Genomic DNA, 16,563 nt, shown 5'->3' with positions numbered 1-16,563 from the left:
CAGCAACCGAGCAAGCCGTAGATCTATATGTATTGTATTAATCTGCCTACTATCTTGCAGTTGCTTTAAAAAAACCATGAACAGATTATAGACTGGGTTCCAGAAAATCACCTGAGCTCCTTTATGCTCTGAATATTTCATTTATGCTTTTTTCTCTTGGCAGAGTTCAGTTGTAGTCCCACCGTCTGTTGCTCTAGCCTATTTTATGGATACACGGAGTAGTAGGGGATATGATAAAATTTGCTGATGGACTGATGTTGTTTATGAGTGACTCCAGGATGTGGGACTACCATTTTACCAGCTGTCTGAGATAAGAAAAATGACACTGGATTCTTGGCAAAAGATATATATCAGCCATTAATGGGATGGAATGGGGGCTCTGACATAATTCTGTTAGCAGGCAGTATTAAACAATGTTTGTCTTGCCGTTCACTGTAACTGAAAATGGAGCGTTTAGGGGTACTTAAGAGAGTTGTGAATACTGGGCTCAAGCAATCAGCAGCAAATTAAGGTTTAAACCAGCTTATATTTTGTTCACAGTAAAGGCGCTGTAGGGTCTTGTTAGTTACATGTTGCTGAGTAGGAACATTGAAATGTAGGAGAAATGAAATAAAAAGCTGCATAAATGTAATTTAGGAATTTTAAATGTAATTTTCTTTCCTTGTTCTGCAAACAATTATTCACAGCTCATAGATCTAGTGCACTTAGACTGAACACTTCATTGAAAATCTCGTCTCTTCAGAAAACCTATATCTGTTCTGATAAGGTTCAACTCACTAATTTTACCTTTATTTTATTTTATTTTGTTTTATTATGCTCTGGTTTTAAGACTGAGAATTCATGGAGCAATAAAGCAAAGAGCGTTTGTCAACAGCAAAAGCCTCAAAGGCGTCCCTGCTCTGAACTTCTCAAATATCTGACTACGAATGATGACCCTCCTCAGACCAAACCAGCAGAGAACAGGAACAGCAGCAAAGAGAAATGCACCTCCAAAAGGAAGCCCCATCTGCAGTCTCAGACAAATCATCTGCAAGGTAGGTGTGGGACCACAGAAGACGGGTTTGGTACCAGCAGTAATGCAGGGAAGCTGAAATACCAGGGTTGTGAATACCCTCAATACCTCTTCTGTTCTTCGGATTAGTATTGTAAATCCTGCGTCTCTTCTGCGTAGGGAGAATTTTAAAACAGTATAATGAAGTTAGAATTAGTTAGCTAGATTTAGCTTTTAAACAGTTTTAATCCTGTCTCTATCACCCCTAACTTCATAAAAGGAATCTCAGGGAAGAAGGAGTTTTAACAAATACCACATGTTTATATATCAAGCTAACTGGAGATATTTATTCACAGACTACTGTACCACTAAGAAATCATTATACCCCTAAACAAGCTGGGCAGGCTGGTTCATTAGTGAGCTTCTTTCTTTTTTGCTAGCGTAAAACTGAAGGCATTGTTAACCTGCCACATAGTCCTTAAGAGACAATAAATAGTACTCTCACTGCTACAGAGAAAGCAATAAATGTGTCATTCCTGTTAAAGCTGGAATGCAGTTTGTAATTTTATTTTGTAAATAGTTGAAAGTTTAGCTGCCATCCTGATTATTCTCTCTCTTTTTAGATTCTTTATGGCCATAACTAAACACTTGTGTTGACTTTTAGTATCCCCCGATGCATAAAGAACTGGTCTATATTACAAGTAATTCTATGACAGAGATGCAAGAACTTAAAGCCCTCTCTCTCGCTTTCTCTCCCCCTCTTCCCCTGCCTGTTTTCCCAAGATGAAGAAAAGCTGTAAAAGTTTATGAGCCCAAAGGGAGCTTTTTTAAAAGTTACTGTTACTTTAAAATACATCTATCTATATATATTCGCCTGGCATCTAGAAGGCCTGGTGCCTGTCTCAGTCACATCAGTGCAAATCCTAGATGACTCCACTAAAGTCAATGGAAGTTATCTGGCTGCAACAGAGATCAGGATATGACCCTAAATGCGGTGTTCTGGTATTTTTAAAGCAGCAATTGTAAACTGTATACGTTTTTTCTTCTTTTCCCCTCCCCTCTTCCTGTTTTTTCAGCCCCATCCAATCTAATTTTTCACTCTTCATTAGGAAGAATAAGCAAACTTAATAAAACTAATCTTCCCTTCCCACCACTAAATACCCTTTTCGCAGCTGTACATTCTGACATCCTAAGTATAGTTTTCTCCATGATGGTCTCAAATTCTCTGAACAATGTTTCTTGTAAGAAATAAATCTGCCTGCCCCTAGAGCTTCTTGGATGCCAACTGCCACACCTTCTGGATGGCTTCAGCGGTCTGCTCCGCAGCAAAATCCAGACTGAACTGTACGTGTAAAACCTGTGTCTCTTAACTGCAATGGTACTGAAACATAGACCTGGCAGAAGTTACAGGGGGCTTTATTAACATTGTTGTGTGTTAAGGTGATAGGTGATAAGGTATATCATGTGTAACATGCCATATGCACATGTATATTATACACATACATAGATTATGCGCACATACACATAAATGCCTTTTTAAAAATCTTCCTATTCAGATCAGAGCTGCGTTTTTTCCCCAGCTGAGGCATTTTGTAGATTCAGTGCACAGAAGCAAGGCACATTGGGTTGTGGAAGCTGCGGACGGAGAGGTTAGGAAGGTCCAAAGGGACATACAGCTAACTTACCAGTGTTTAACAGATGACTGTGACTTTGGTGCTATTGCAGGTGAAATTGCAGGCAGAGAGAAATTACTATCTTCTTTAATCCCTCCAGTTTAATTTACAGGCTTCCAAAATGATGTTTTTTCATCGAATTTGCCTCATACACCAATATATGACTTCAATATCAATGGATTTGCATATAATACAAATACAAGAAGATAACACTTTCAGCTTGGACAGTCAATTCATGCAGAATCAACCTTGCAAATTTAACTGGTATTCGCAGACCTACAGTCATTTGTTCATACATTTAATCGAAAGTACGAGAGAATTGACTCCTGGTGTTTTAAAAAATATTCAGTCTGATATTTTCTTTCAAATTTAGGGAAAGCTCACAAAGGGTAAGTCAAACGGTATTTTCCTTGAGGGTTACTGTTGCAAACATATTGCAAACCCACGGGAATGTCTACAAACCCATTCAAGCCAAAGATCATCTGTGGTTTTGCATTGAAATTTGCCCATGAGGAAACAGTTCTTTTGAACCTGAATGTTTTCAATTTACAGGGACAAGCAACTTCACGTGAACCCTTTTTAATAAGAAAAAAACCACACCACAGTAGACCATGAAACACTAACAAACAGGCACCATGGAAAATGATAGTGTCTTGGCTAAATATTTACACTATCAATAGCTGTATGTGAGGACAAATCCTTTGCAGGAATACTGTTTGGTCAAGCCCTTGCCTAGCAATAAGAAAACTGATGGGTGTTTTGGTATGCGAGTTTCTCAGTGGGAGAGCTCAGTGATAACTGCCTAAAATGAATACACACGAGTATGAGATAATGCCTTGGTTCTGTGCCCACCTCTGGCAGATTTGCACTGTGCCTCAGTGCTTCAGAATTTTATCTATATATTCTGATGTGGGACTATTCTGTGGGACTAATGAGAGCTAGAACAAGACTTTTTAGAGGCTAAAATAGCTCTTACACATTCAGCTTCCTTAGAAAGCCTAAACTGGGTAAAAGTGTGTAAATTTTTATCCTCTTAAAAAAAGTGGAAGCCTTTGTATAAAACTTTATTCCAGAGCCTTACTGTTAGGTCTGGTTTTTTTAGCCCAGTTTTACCTCTAGCTAGCCACTGGCAAACATTAATATCCCTAGATGTATATAAAATACACACAAAAAAGTGTCAGGTTACATTCAGTCTTAGCACACCTGGTTTTATGCACAAATCAGCTGCAGTGCTGGATCCAACAAAAACCTCGTTGAGGTGCATCTCCTCGCTCTGGCGGTGACTTCTGAGGAAGGTGAACCTGAGGTGAACACCTGAGCTTCCATTTCTAAGTTTCATATGGGGAGGAGGAGAAACAATATGCAGCTCGTGAGAACTGAGTTAATTTAAAAAAAAAAAAAGTAATATTACTTCAGGAATGCTCTAGAGCTTGTAAAAGTAATCAATTTGCATATAAAATCCTTTAATGTTGATGGAAGCGCCAAGCCTGGAATGAATACGAAATATGCAGTAGTGACACTCTGGACAAAAGATCTGCAGTGCAGGAGTGTTCAAGGGGAACATTTTGTCTTAAGTAATTAATTTGCAGAAGAGATCCCCTGCTGTTGTTCCTGGTACAATGCTCTCTGTGTTTTAACATCAATCTAACTTCTGAAAAGTAAAATTTGCAAGTAATATTATTTTCAATTTTTAAACATTTTACTGGCATTAAAAGAATCTTAGTTATATTACAGTATCCTAGTTCTTGGCTTGCTTTGGGAAAATATGAGTTTGCATGAATAAAAGCTACAAAGACTTGTATTTTTATAGCTAGAGCTTTGTTTTTTGCGTATGTTTGGATTGTAGTGCTGAGAGCTTCAACCCCATTTTTAACCATCTGTGTCCATGGCTTGTCATAGTTTGCAGGATAATTTGCAGAAATTTGGACTATAACTGGTTGGACTCTGGCCTCATAGAAGCAACCTATTCTCAGTGCTATGTATAAAATTGTATATTGTAGAAGTAAAATTAACTGAATATTCATAACGTTCTGTTACTTCATAGTTATTCTGCTGCTCCTGTTTCCAAATAAAACGTGAACTGTAGTCTAAATTAACTCTAAGAGAAATAACATTTTCACAGTGTATCCTGTGGAGTTCTTCATTGATTTTTAACATGTACCACTCCTCTTCTGAAAAGTTCTTGGCATTGGGTTGTATACTGTATTTCAGAGGTACAGTACTTGATGCAAATCATTGTTGAAATTTAGGTGCCCTTTTGGTACCAGTAATAAGGAATCAGGATGAGTCTACTTATTTATCTGTCTAAGATACACTGAAATGGCTATTGAATGATCAGAGCAGAGCCCTAACTGACTAACATGGGATTCCAGCACCAAAATAAAAAGAAATCATTTTAGTATACGTTATGGAGTGTTTAAATATTCCATAATCTTTTTCTTTTTCCCTTTAGCCAAACCTACAAGTTTATCACTTCCATTGACGCCCGAGTCACCAAAGTAAGTACTAAAAAGTGCAAACATTTATAAAAGGGAGGGGGGTTCAATAGATTTTGGCTACAGCAACTCCATTTCAGCTTGTTTTTATAAATGTGCCCTGTCTTCCAGTGATCCCAAGGGTTCCCCATTTGAGAACAAGACTATTGAACAAACCTTAAGTGTGGAACTCTCTGGAACTGCAGGTAAGAAATGGGGACTGCTGGCTCTTCCTTTAAGCATGGCTCGTGTGTGTGTTTGTTCATTTTAATATACCACATGTACACTGAGATCTCACAGAGGTCTCCAGTAGATTAACTTCAGTGCAGTTCAGCATTGACTTCTTCTCCAGTTACCTGAGGAGGAATGTGTTTGAAAATATGGCTCCAAACCTGCACAAGAGAGCATAATTTCTGGGAAAATATGAATGAAACGATTTATCTGTTATACTTCCCCATTTCCCTATAGATTTGTGTACTGCTGAGCACCATCTTTCAAAGACAAACCCCACAGCACAGTGTAATAGATGTTACAGATGGAAAAGTTATGTCATCCAGTCTGTCTCCAGGCCGGTCTAGGGCTGTACGTGACTGCATGTTTCAGTGCTTTGTCAATTCTAGATTGATATGTCACAAATAACAGCTTTCTCTTCTACTACTGAAAAACTATTCCATAGCTTAGAGGTGATTTTCTAAATTGGTATTCATTTTATATTCTTGCTTTCTCTTTGTTTCTTCTGTTAGCACACTTCACACAACCTCCCTTTATCCTCCTCCTCCTTTCAGATCCCTGGTGTTTGTACTTTTTGAAGATTTGTAGATTTTTTTTATCATGTGCTGGTTTAGTTCATGCATCACCCGTTGCACTCATTTAATTCATCTGCTCTACTTTCTGCTAAAGTCAATTCCTGCAGACTCAGATCTGTTTTATTGCTTTCCTCTGAACTCTGTTTTGCCTCCGTTTTCCTCAAGTGTCTAGAACTGAGAACAAAAGCACATGTTGAGCTCCACCTGAGCTAGTGCCAGGACTGTTTTCTTTCTCAGTTGTGTAATATTGAAAAATAAGAGATGTACTTAGCATGTGTTTCTCTCAGCATAACAGTGGATTGTAAATTATGTGATCTCTAGCATTTTGGGGGGCATTGCAAAATACGTCTTCAGTTACCATAAATCAGCTTGATGCCCCTAAATTCAGTGGCAGCTTTACACAAGAGCAGGCCCAAGCACTAGATTTGTGTATGTACTTTGGGCTTTCATCTCCCTACAACCATCATTTCACTTTTTCAGAAACTTCTTCCTTAGTTCAGCGTTAAAACATGCACACTTTCCTCTGCCATGTCCTGAAAACCTGCAGTCTTAATCATTCCTCTCATGACAAAAGGAAGCATCCCTTCCAATGCACCTTATTTTTGCAAAAGCAACACAAGCACGGCAAAATTCACTGTATGCAGCAGGATAATACCCTTCAGTACCAGTAGGCCTGAAGCATGGAGAAGCCTTTTTTATCATTACTAGAGAGCAAATGTGCATGAGGGTGCCCATTTGTAAGCACACTGGTAAGTCAGTTCTTAGTGCTGTCAACTGAAAGGGGCAGATTAGGTGACTACAGCAGAGTGGTACAAGCAGCCGTTGAAATCACTGAAGGGAGCAGTGTTTTGTCGCAGCCACACTGTTATTGTAGCCTTCTCATCAGCTGACTAGACAGAAATGGGGAGTCGGTCTGACCTGTGGATAGTCCTCTAGTATTGCCTCCATACCAGAAGAACTAGTGCATTAAAAAATGGATCAGAAGCTGTGAAACAGCACAACTGGATGAATGTGTGAACAGGAATGTTGTATTATGAAAACATTATCTTTTTTTTCCCTGTAGAAGTAAATAGAGTCTAGCTAGAAAATAAACCAATGATGATCAGGAAGAATAAGAGTTGATGGAGTATGTGTGGCCAGCGAGTTGGGGCAGTGTTACCACCATGATGGTGACTCTTGGACTTCATGTTGCACTTGCTCTGGTCTTCACAATGCCTGGTGAGGAGACTTCAGGAGATTGTATTTCATCACTTGGTAGCAGTATTAATCTCTGACTTTGCATACACGTAGATTTTATTTTTATATTCATGTATGTATATAAATCTATAAAAATACGAGTGGTTGGGTGTGTCTTACTTTTTAACTCCTTTGTATTGCAGTAGTCTTTTGTCATGAGTCTGCTTGTGCTGGAAGCAGACAAGTACATAACAGGAACAACCTCAAGAACTGAAGAACTTACAGCATATGTAGGTAAATCATGGCAGAATTGGGACCCACTTCAGTTAAAAAAGAAAAAACAAAAGAAAATAAGGAAAAAAAATAGTGGCAGTGGTGATTAATAATACCTTGGAGTTCGTCAGTGAGACCCTGGCAACTCCAAATTATATCCAGATAACCGCATTGCTCATTGTCCTTATATAGGGCAGCTTGCACTGTACAAGCACTATTTATTATAATTTAAATAGGAGTTGCCTTGATCTTACTGCTGAATTGAAAAGACCATTAGCAGTGCTGCTCGCACTATCGAAGCACAAAGTATTTTAATATAAATAGCATCTCCCTTGATCTCTCTGCTGAAAACAACGTTGGTTCCCTCACTGAAGAATAAACTATGGAGTAGAAAAATAAATAAATAAAGGCATTTCCCACATGAGCCATCAATCTTCGTCACACGCACATTTTGGATTCATGTATCTAAAGTCAAACTGAAACCGTTCTCTTGCCGATGCCATATCTTACTTTACAACGGATTTGTTAGTAGTCATAAATGTAACTTTGTCTTCCCTAAAACTGTCAAAACATTGATTTGTCAAATTACAAGGAACAAATTTTTTTTTAAAGATTTTTCAAGCCACACATAAGAATTCTTTGAATGCACTTTAAATAAGTGGGGTATGATAGAAGAATAAGTCGCTTGCTATCTAAAATCCCAACTCCTGCAGCTGATTTCTAGTGCTATTCTAAGGAAAATGGACCAGAACATCATGATATGGAGGGAGTCCTAGGTGATCATAATGTAGTGGATGAAATTTCTGTGTAAGGCAAGTCTCATTCTGATTAAGAGGCTCACAAGAGGTCCTTCTCCCTTTGTTTCCACAGCTAGCTGTTTCTCCAGCGCCTTGCTAAGAGGCCATGGGCTTGAACCTCTCTAATGTCTTCCAGGAACATGGGACGTTTCTGTGTCACTGGAAGACCTCTTTCCTCTTTTGTCACCAGTCAGGTTGAGGGGCACCTGCAAGCACTGGGACTAGGAGGGTGAATCACCCTATGAAGGTGGCTGTGTTGCTGTTGGTGGTCGAGGGCTCCTCAGTGATTGTCTTAGGCTTTCTGCTGTACTTGCAAATGCCAGAGGTTAGATGGCGTCACTCCTAAATGTTTGAAATTCATCTCTGTTCTCTCAGTGTCTTTTTAAACCTTCACTCCTAAATACTCACATGTAAGTGCATGAAGTGAGTTTACACACTTAAGGCTCAATCAGTAACTGGAAGGCTGTTTCCACCCTCTTATCTACAACAGGTGACTTGGTGAAAAGTCTCATTTGCACACAGATCCCTGTAATTTACCTGAGCATAAAACTCCTCATTGGTCTTTCTTGGGTGCAAAATTTGATTTCTCCAAAAAGATGACAGAAAAGGCTGTATGAACACAATCAGCTTGAATAGTGATTTGGAATTCATGACCATCCTTGAGGATACTTATACCCTGCTATTTGCCCACCTCTAGGTCTGTGTTACTTCTTAGCTGTCAGAACAAATACTTAAAATCTATCATATAAGAACTAGGTTGACCTCAGAATGATTTCTGATAAAATGAGATGTGAGATGCAGAGACTTGTCCAGAGGGAATAAAATCTAGTAAATTATTTGATATTTTCAGGCATCTGTATTTCTTCTCTGCAGCACTGACAACAGGATTAAACTGAATACTCAACAAGCATGTAGTTTTTTATTATATGATAGCTATTTAATTTTATTATATTTTCCTGGTTTCTGCAATCTTGTGCCACACAAAAGCTATTCTGATTCTTTTACTGAATTGAGCTGTTATCTTCTGTTCAGTGTTTTAAGTGGCCTTAAGTAATGTTTCCCTTGACAATCCATTTTCAAACTTAAAAGGTATAAAAGAATTCATTTTCAATCCCTCTCAAAAGCCCAGTGCACATGTGGAAAGGTTCCAGGGCTGTGTTCCCCAAAAGACACTAATTCTCAGCCCCTTCAAAGCACAACAAACATCATCAAACATTTAAATGCTAACGGTTACAGCAGAGTTTTAGAAAGATTGGTGTCTATGTAAAACAGCATTGCAAATCAGTCGTAAAAAGTCAAGATGTCAAGTTTTATGCAAAGGTACTCCCCTAATTTCTGCTTATCAACCTAGCTGAGGTAAATGAGTTACTAAGGGGCTTTTTAGCTGAGTTTTGGAATGTAGGAAGAGTAGTTTCACTCTCCCAGAGACTTTCTTGAAAGAAGTCGCTTGGCTAAGGTGCAGACTCGGCACACATGCAAACACCTTTTGTTGCACAGACACAACAGGGGAGGACGGTGCTGCTTCGGCAGCAGTGCTGGCAAATTGATATACACTATTTTCAAGCACAAGATCACTGAGTGAGTTCGTGGTATGTAGACAGAGCAAGGCAAAGTGCAAACATACCATTTGCTGAAGCCATTCAATTAAAGAAAAGTCCCTGCAAAGAAAATGCTTTTATAGCATGTCATGAAAAAATACTTGCCTTTTACTTTAAAAAGAAAAAAGGCTGTTTAAGGGGGATGATTGTAGAGCATGTACCACTTCTAACAGATTTGCTGTGCAGAAGTACATAAGTGTGAGTGATGTAGAGGTACTTGTTTATTATAGAGCACATTTCAATGCAGTAATCATAAATATTGCTAAGGTTGTGCTCTGTTGAAATATGACCTACATACTCTTGATTGTTTGTGTTACGTGATTTGTCTGACACCCATTACATCCTGGGTAATGGCAGCCATTTGTTGCTGTGCACAGCAGGCTCTTTTGACAAAAGAAAATAGGCAGCAATAAAAAAGCTATAGTCTGAATTACATTCGGCACAGCGCTGCACTGCTGAGAGTTTGTGCAAGTGTGTTAACAATGCTCTGAACTGCCTCTTGTCAGCCTTCAGCCCGTAATGGCCATCTGTCCTTCCATAAATCTGTCAAAACCTGCTAAGTTCAAGAGAGAGCACAGAATATACCTTGTACTGTCAACGCTAAAACATACACATTGGCGGAGAAATCGGCACGTATGAAATAATCCAGCGGTTATAGAATATTGTAACGCTGTTGATGTGGGATCATGGCCCTCGGTGAAGATTACCAGGGATTAGTGTGAAGATGAGCAAATGTGCAGGCAACTGGTTTTCTCAAAGTTCATGGTTTGGAGATTGGTCATGGGCCACGCTGAAGGCGGGCTCCATAGCGGTGACATGAATTCAAAACTTCACTCCCTCCTCCATCCCCCGATGGAGGTTTGTTCAGAAGTTAAATGAACGTATTCCAAGTTTTATCTGTTTCTACTTGCCTGTGCACTTCCTGCTTCTGCTGAAAACCAGGAAAAAAGCCAAAATGCCATGAGGAAGCCCTTTCTTAGGCTGTCCCCTGCACAGTTCTGCCAGTAAGAGAAGCGCCAGTAAATTTAGCTCAGTCTGTACTTTTGCGAGGGTTTGGTAGGGTTTTTTTTTCTCTCCGCTTAAGATTGTTGGACTCCTTATCGGGCTTCTGGAAATCATTGTGCTCTGTGTTTAGCTTGCTTCCTGCTGGGGCTAGCTTTAAAGAAGTGGAAATGGAAACAATATTTTATTTTGAATATTGGAGTATCTCTGGGGTTTCTGTGCCTGAAATTCTTAAATATGCATATTCATTGTGGAGTGGTTGTATTTCTGCTTCATTCTTTCTTTAAAACTACATCCAAAACATCAGTAACGAACCCCAGAGCTTCTCATGGGCTGCATAATTTTATGAGTAAAAGTGACAGTTCTAAATTTTTCATTGAGGGAACTTTGCTTACTGAACTTTTTGTTGAACCTGAAGCCTGAAGTTTTAACCCGGAAATTATTACTGCAGAAATTTGAAAAGGACTGTTGTCTTCATTTTACCAAAAATTCATTTGGTAGTCAAGAATAATTGTTAGTGAGGAGGTGGATAAGGTGTGAAATACATACTGCTGACTCAAGTGAATTTTTGGGAAGGAAGAAAAAATTGAGGACTCAAATTAAAGGAAATAAGTTCAACAGTGCTGACTTTGTACAAAACTTTTTCACTATTAAATTCAAATGTGAGGTAACTAGAGTTTTAGGTGTCATTATTTTTGCCTCAGTTTCCCTGACTTTTGTGGCATTAGGCAAAGTCTTCACATAGCCACGGGTAGCTCATAAGCATTTTTTCCAAACGTTCAGACAAAATCCAGCTTCTCTCTCACATCAAGTATTCATGCCTTGCTACTCCTGTCTTCTGTTTTTTTCTGGAACAAATTCATTGCAGCTAATGCAATGGGACTCCCAGTCTCCATTTATGCTCCTTAGGGAGCACTGTGCATTGATGGACGCTTTTCCTTCTTTACAGCAAAACATTATAAAACATGTTCCATTTGCATTGATCTGCTGAGCTCTGTTGCATGGTTAAAAATACAAAACAAAACTCTATAGCAAGGTTTGAAATACATATTTCCTGTAAGTGCGTCTGCCCTCTCTTTTCATACTTGCTAAGGAAGTAATGGAAAGCTCATTGCTTGGGTTAGAAGTAGTCTTGGGCAGCATCAGCCTCTGGAGCGCTTAAGGATGGTCTGGATTATCTAGGAGAACTCCCTAATCTCGGTCTAATTTGTTAAATTTTAATCATATATACTTCTAAATTACTCTAGGGTCAATTGGACAGAAGCACATTTTTCAAAGATAACGTTAATAAGTACCTTCTTGAAGAGTAGTTCTTTCCAGAACAGTGGCCGCAGTTTGCCGTTACTCTGCCCTGGTGTCCTGGGTTATCCTGTTGTAAAGACTGAAGAAATTCTGTGATTTCTACAGAAATATTGAGAGATATATTCTACCCTTATAAAAATAACTGGAAGATGCTGCTTCGGTTCTCAGGTTTTAGTGGAATCGGCTGTAGTCTTTCCTGCAATTTTGTCTCACCATAGTGATATAATCTATTACAGTTATGTGAACAACCCTGGTAGTTAGTGGTATCTTTAGTCTTTGAATACTCCTGTGTTTCATTTTGACTCCCTACTTCATGACTCTCACTGATATTTAGTTCTAAATGCAGTGGTTCATTACAGTTGCAGTTGTCCTATTGTTCACTTGGGTTTCAGTTGCAGAACCACATTTCCGGCAAAATGTATTAGTTATGCTTACAAGAATGTACTTTACATACATTAGCAATGGTTTACTAAGTTAATGAACTGTGGACACAAAGAGTCATTGCAGTCGAGTTGTAGAGTTACTGTACTTCCTTGCATTAGTAGGTCAAGAGAGGTTCTCCTCCTCCTCTACTCTGCCCTGGTGAGGCCGCATCTGGAATATTGTGTCCAGTTTTGGGCCCCTCAGTTCAAGAAGGACAGGGAACTGCTAGAGAGAGTCCAGCGCAAAGCCACGAAGATGATTAAGGGGGTGGAACATCTCCCTTATGAGGAGAGGCTGAGGGAGCTGGGTCTCTTTAGCTTGGAGGAGACTGAGGGGTGACCTCATTAATGTTTATAAATATGTAAAGGGCAAGTGTCATGAGGATGGAGCCAGGCTCTTCTCAGTGACATCCCTTGACAGGACAAGGGGCAATGGGTGCAAGCTGGAACACAGGACGTTCCACATAAATATGAGGAAAAACTTCTTTACAGTGAGGGTAACTGAACACTGGAACGGGCTGCCCAGAGAGGTTGTGGAGTCTCCTTCTCTGGAGACATTCAAAACCCGCCTGGACGCGTTCCTGTGTGACATGATCTAGGTAATCCTGCTCCGGCAGGGGGATTGGACTAGATGTTCTTTCGAGGTCCCTTCTAATCCCTAACATTCTGTGATTCTGTGATTCACGTTCTGTGTTCTACCAAGGTTCCTTTGGTAGCACTCATTTATTTTTCTCGGGGTTGCCTTTATTCAGGTTTTTGTCTGCTAATTTCTTTAGGTTTTTGACAGTGCCAGACTTTTGAATTTATATAAAAATCTTTTTGATTTTTAACAAAGAAGTCTTTTGGTTTTTATCTCTTGATCTTTTCTATCAAAATGTACAGAGGGAGAGGTGGATGTCATGGAGGGAGGGGAGGGGCTGAAATGATGCTGAAGAGTAATGGCAATGCATTAATACTATTGCTATTGTTGTTACCAGACCTTTGGTGTCTCATACCCTAAATACTCTCATTCTCAGTATTAGTAGTGTTAAATTAAAGTGATCTAGAATGGGTCTTGCTTTGTATCTGTTTTAAAGAAGCACATGAGCTGCCTTTATAAACATTGTATGTGTGCTTAAAAATAGTCTCTTCCTCCTTTTTTTCCCCTTAGGCCTAACTCCACCTACGACCCCTCCTCATAAAGCCAACCAGGATAATCCTTTTAGAACTTCACCTAAGCCGAAGTCATCATGCAAGACTGTTGTACCACCTGCAAAAAAGCCCCGCTATAGTGAGTCTTCTGGTTCTCAAGGAAATAACCCAATCAAGAAGGGTCCAGAACAGTCTGAGCTGTATGCACAGCTTAGCAAGACTACAGGACTGTCCAGTGGACATGAGGAGAGAAAGACAAAACGGCCCAGTTTGCGGCTGTTTGGTGACCATGACTACTGTCAATCTGTGAATTCAAAATCGGAAATACACATTAAAATATCCCAGGAACTTCAGGACTCCAGACAACTAGAATTTAAAGATTCTTCACCTGGGTGGCAGTGTCAGATTTGTTCTTCTTTAGAACAAGACCAGTATTTCAAGAAAGAGACTTTACAGACAAGTAAGCAGGGATCCCACGGCAATAACAGAAAACAGCTCCAAGACCAGGAAATTCGGGCTGAACTGAATAAGCATTTTGGTCACCCCAGCCAAGCTGTTTTTGATGAAGAAGCAGATAAGACCAGAGAACTAAGGGACAGTGATTACAGTAATGAACAATTCTCCAAACTACCTATGTTTATAAATTCAGGACTAGCAATGGATGGTCTCTTTGATGACAGTGAAGATGAAAGTGATAAACTATGCTACCCTTGGGATGGGACACAAGCCTATTCATTATTTGATGTATCGCCTTCTTGCTCTTCTTTTAACTCTCCATGCAGAGATTCAGTGTCTCCACCCAAATCCTTATTTTCTCAAAGATCCCAAAGGACACGCTCTAGATCAAGGTCCTTTCCTCAACGCAGGTCTTGTTCCCGTTCTCCATATTCCCGATCGAGATCAAGGTCGCCCTGTAGTAGATCCTCTTCAAGGTAGGGTACAGCAAATTAATGTATTGTCATCGTAGTTAAGAAGGAGAACAGCAAAAATATAAAGCAATGTAAAGGAAAGAAAGAAAAAACCCCAAGAAATAACTCAGTACAGTGCAACTCGTTCTCTTGCTCCTGAGCTGATTAACTCTGAAGGTTACGGGGTTGCTACAGAAACACTTGTTGCCATTATCCTTTAAATTTGCTTAGTTTACACTTTCTGAGTGGAGCCAGTCAGGTCAGCAGCAGAGCAACTGGTGAGAGATGTACACAGCTAACCTTTCCCATTATCTGCGAGCTGCCCGGTGCCAGTCTAGCTGCAGTCGCTATCAGATGAAGTTGACAGTGGCTGACTCTCTGCTCTGTGTTAGCCTCAATAAGGAACATTACAAAAGGGCGGGGGGGGAAATCACTTGAGGCCCCTTAGTTGACTAGGAGATCACAAACTGTCATTGGAAAATCTCACTGGTAGCTTAGAAGAAATTGTAAGTTCAGGGAACAGGTAGAAAATGATGTCAATAGATTCAAACTGAATGACAGAGGTGAATGTGTTTCTCCTTGCAGATCTTGTTGCTATTATGAGTCCAGCCACTGTAGACACCGAGCATACAGAAGTTCTCCCTTACGTGCAAGATCGCGATCCAGATCGCCGTACAGTCGCAGACCCAGGTAGTGCATTTTGCGTGCATTTGATTTGCTTTGCAGCTGATTCTCAAGAGCTAATGAAGCATTCCAGAAATTATATCACTAATATTACATTCACAAATGCAGGTGCTTGATTTAATGACTAAGTTATGTTTCCTAGATATGACAGCTATGAGGAATATCAGCATGAAAGGCTGAAGAGGGAAGAATACCGCAAAGAGTATGAAAAACGGGAATCTGAAAGGGCCAAACAAAGGGAGAGACAGAGGCAGAAAGCAATTGTAAGCACTATGAAGATAACTTTCATTTTGAAATAGATTTCTGTTTCTTTTCATAGATTTCTAAAGCTAGAACTCAGACTTTATTTTCTTTCTTTTTTATAAAAGAAAAAACAAAATACAAAATTCTGCTTACCTGTATTTCTTAGTATTTCAAATTTTAGGGAAATAACTGTTTTTATAACAATTTGTGTTTTGATGTTACTATACTATATTTTTCAGGTTCTATAAATTGCAGCTCTCCAAGTTCTTCACAGTCAACAGATACAACAGGCTTACTAGAAAAAGGTTTCATTCCAGACAACAGACAATTAAAAGTGAACCAGTCTATTTCTTACACAGATCTGTCAGTGAACTTGCATTTTATACTATATATCACCTACCAGAGTGCCAGTAATCAATGTCTATTTTCTACATTTCTGTTTTTTTTACATAAGTAATATAAGGAGTCAGCTTACATACCAATCACTGGACTTTCATAGTCACTGTAATTGTCTGGGCGCAGAGTTTAATTTTTTTTTCCTGTCTATGACTCGGTTAATTTTTAAGTTATTTTTAGCAAAATAAATAGTCTGAAGACATGATGCAATTTAAAAATGTCACTTAACACTGGCCCTTTCATAATGAATAGGTATTATTTAATTATTTTGTTCATCAGTGTTCTGTGTGAAACAACTGAAATACCTGAGGCGAAGGAAATAAATACCCATGCGGGGATGAGGAACTCTCTTGGCTGTTGTAGCAGTAGGACAGAAGAATGGCTATTAAACGGACAGATGGCTTTTGCCCCTTTTTCGTTCCCCGTTGGCAACTGCGTGATGGTTTTGATAAATTAAATTGGGAGCTGCTGTAAATCTGGACTCCTCTTGTAGTTGCTAAGCCCATTTGGTGGCTCACCTGAACATTTTCCCCTTGGTTTTCTGTATTCTGCTCTTTCCATTCATTTGTACCTTCGCTGCTGTTCTGGCGCTGCTCTGGCTCTTGCATGAACTGGTGCAGACTGGGACACTTCATCTTCGTTCTCAGATTTTCCCTTAGTGCTCTGTCCCGTGCTCACCAAAATGAA

At 39.5% G+C, this 16,563-nt stretch overlaps 1 protein-coding gene across 3 annotated transcripts in view; it reads left to right on the top strand.

The window, feature by feature from the left end:
* PPARGC1A (PPARG coactivator 1 alpha) overlaps positions 1-16,563 on the top strand; it is a 69,226-nt gene that overhangs the window by 36,204 nt on the left and 16,459 nt on the right. For all 3 annotated transcript variants that reach the window (XM_068404188.1, XM_068404187.1, XM_068404189.1), the window contains 6 exons: positions 830-1,034; positions 5,117-5,162; positions 5,271-5,344; positions 13,665-14,577; positions 15,139-15,243; positions 15,380-15,500. In XM_068404188.1, coding sequence (XP_068260289.1) covers positions 830-1,034; positions 5,117-5,162; positions 5,271-5,344; positions 13,665-14,577; positions 15,139-15,243; positions 15,380-15,500 — 1,464 coding nt within the window. The remainder of the gene's footprint in view (positions 1-829; positions 1,035-5,116; positions 5,163-5,270; positions 5,345-13,664; positions 14,578-15,138; positions 15,244-15,379; positions 15,501-16,563) is intronic.

This window comes from Nyctibius grandis, chromosome 6 (assembly GCF_013368605.1).
Source record: "Nyctibius grandis isolate bNycGra1 chromosome 6, bNycGra1.pri, whole genome shotgun sequence".
In the NCBI taxonomy this organism is placed as follows: Eukaryota; Metazoa; Chordata; class Aves; order Nyctibiiformes; family Nyctibiidae; genus Nyctibius; species Nyctibius grandis.
The sequence above is the reverse complement of the archived record's forward strand: the minus strand, read 5'-3'. Positions and strand labels throughout refer to the sequence as shown.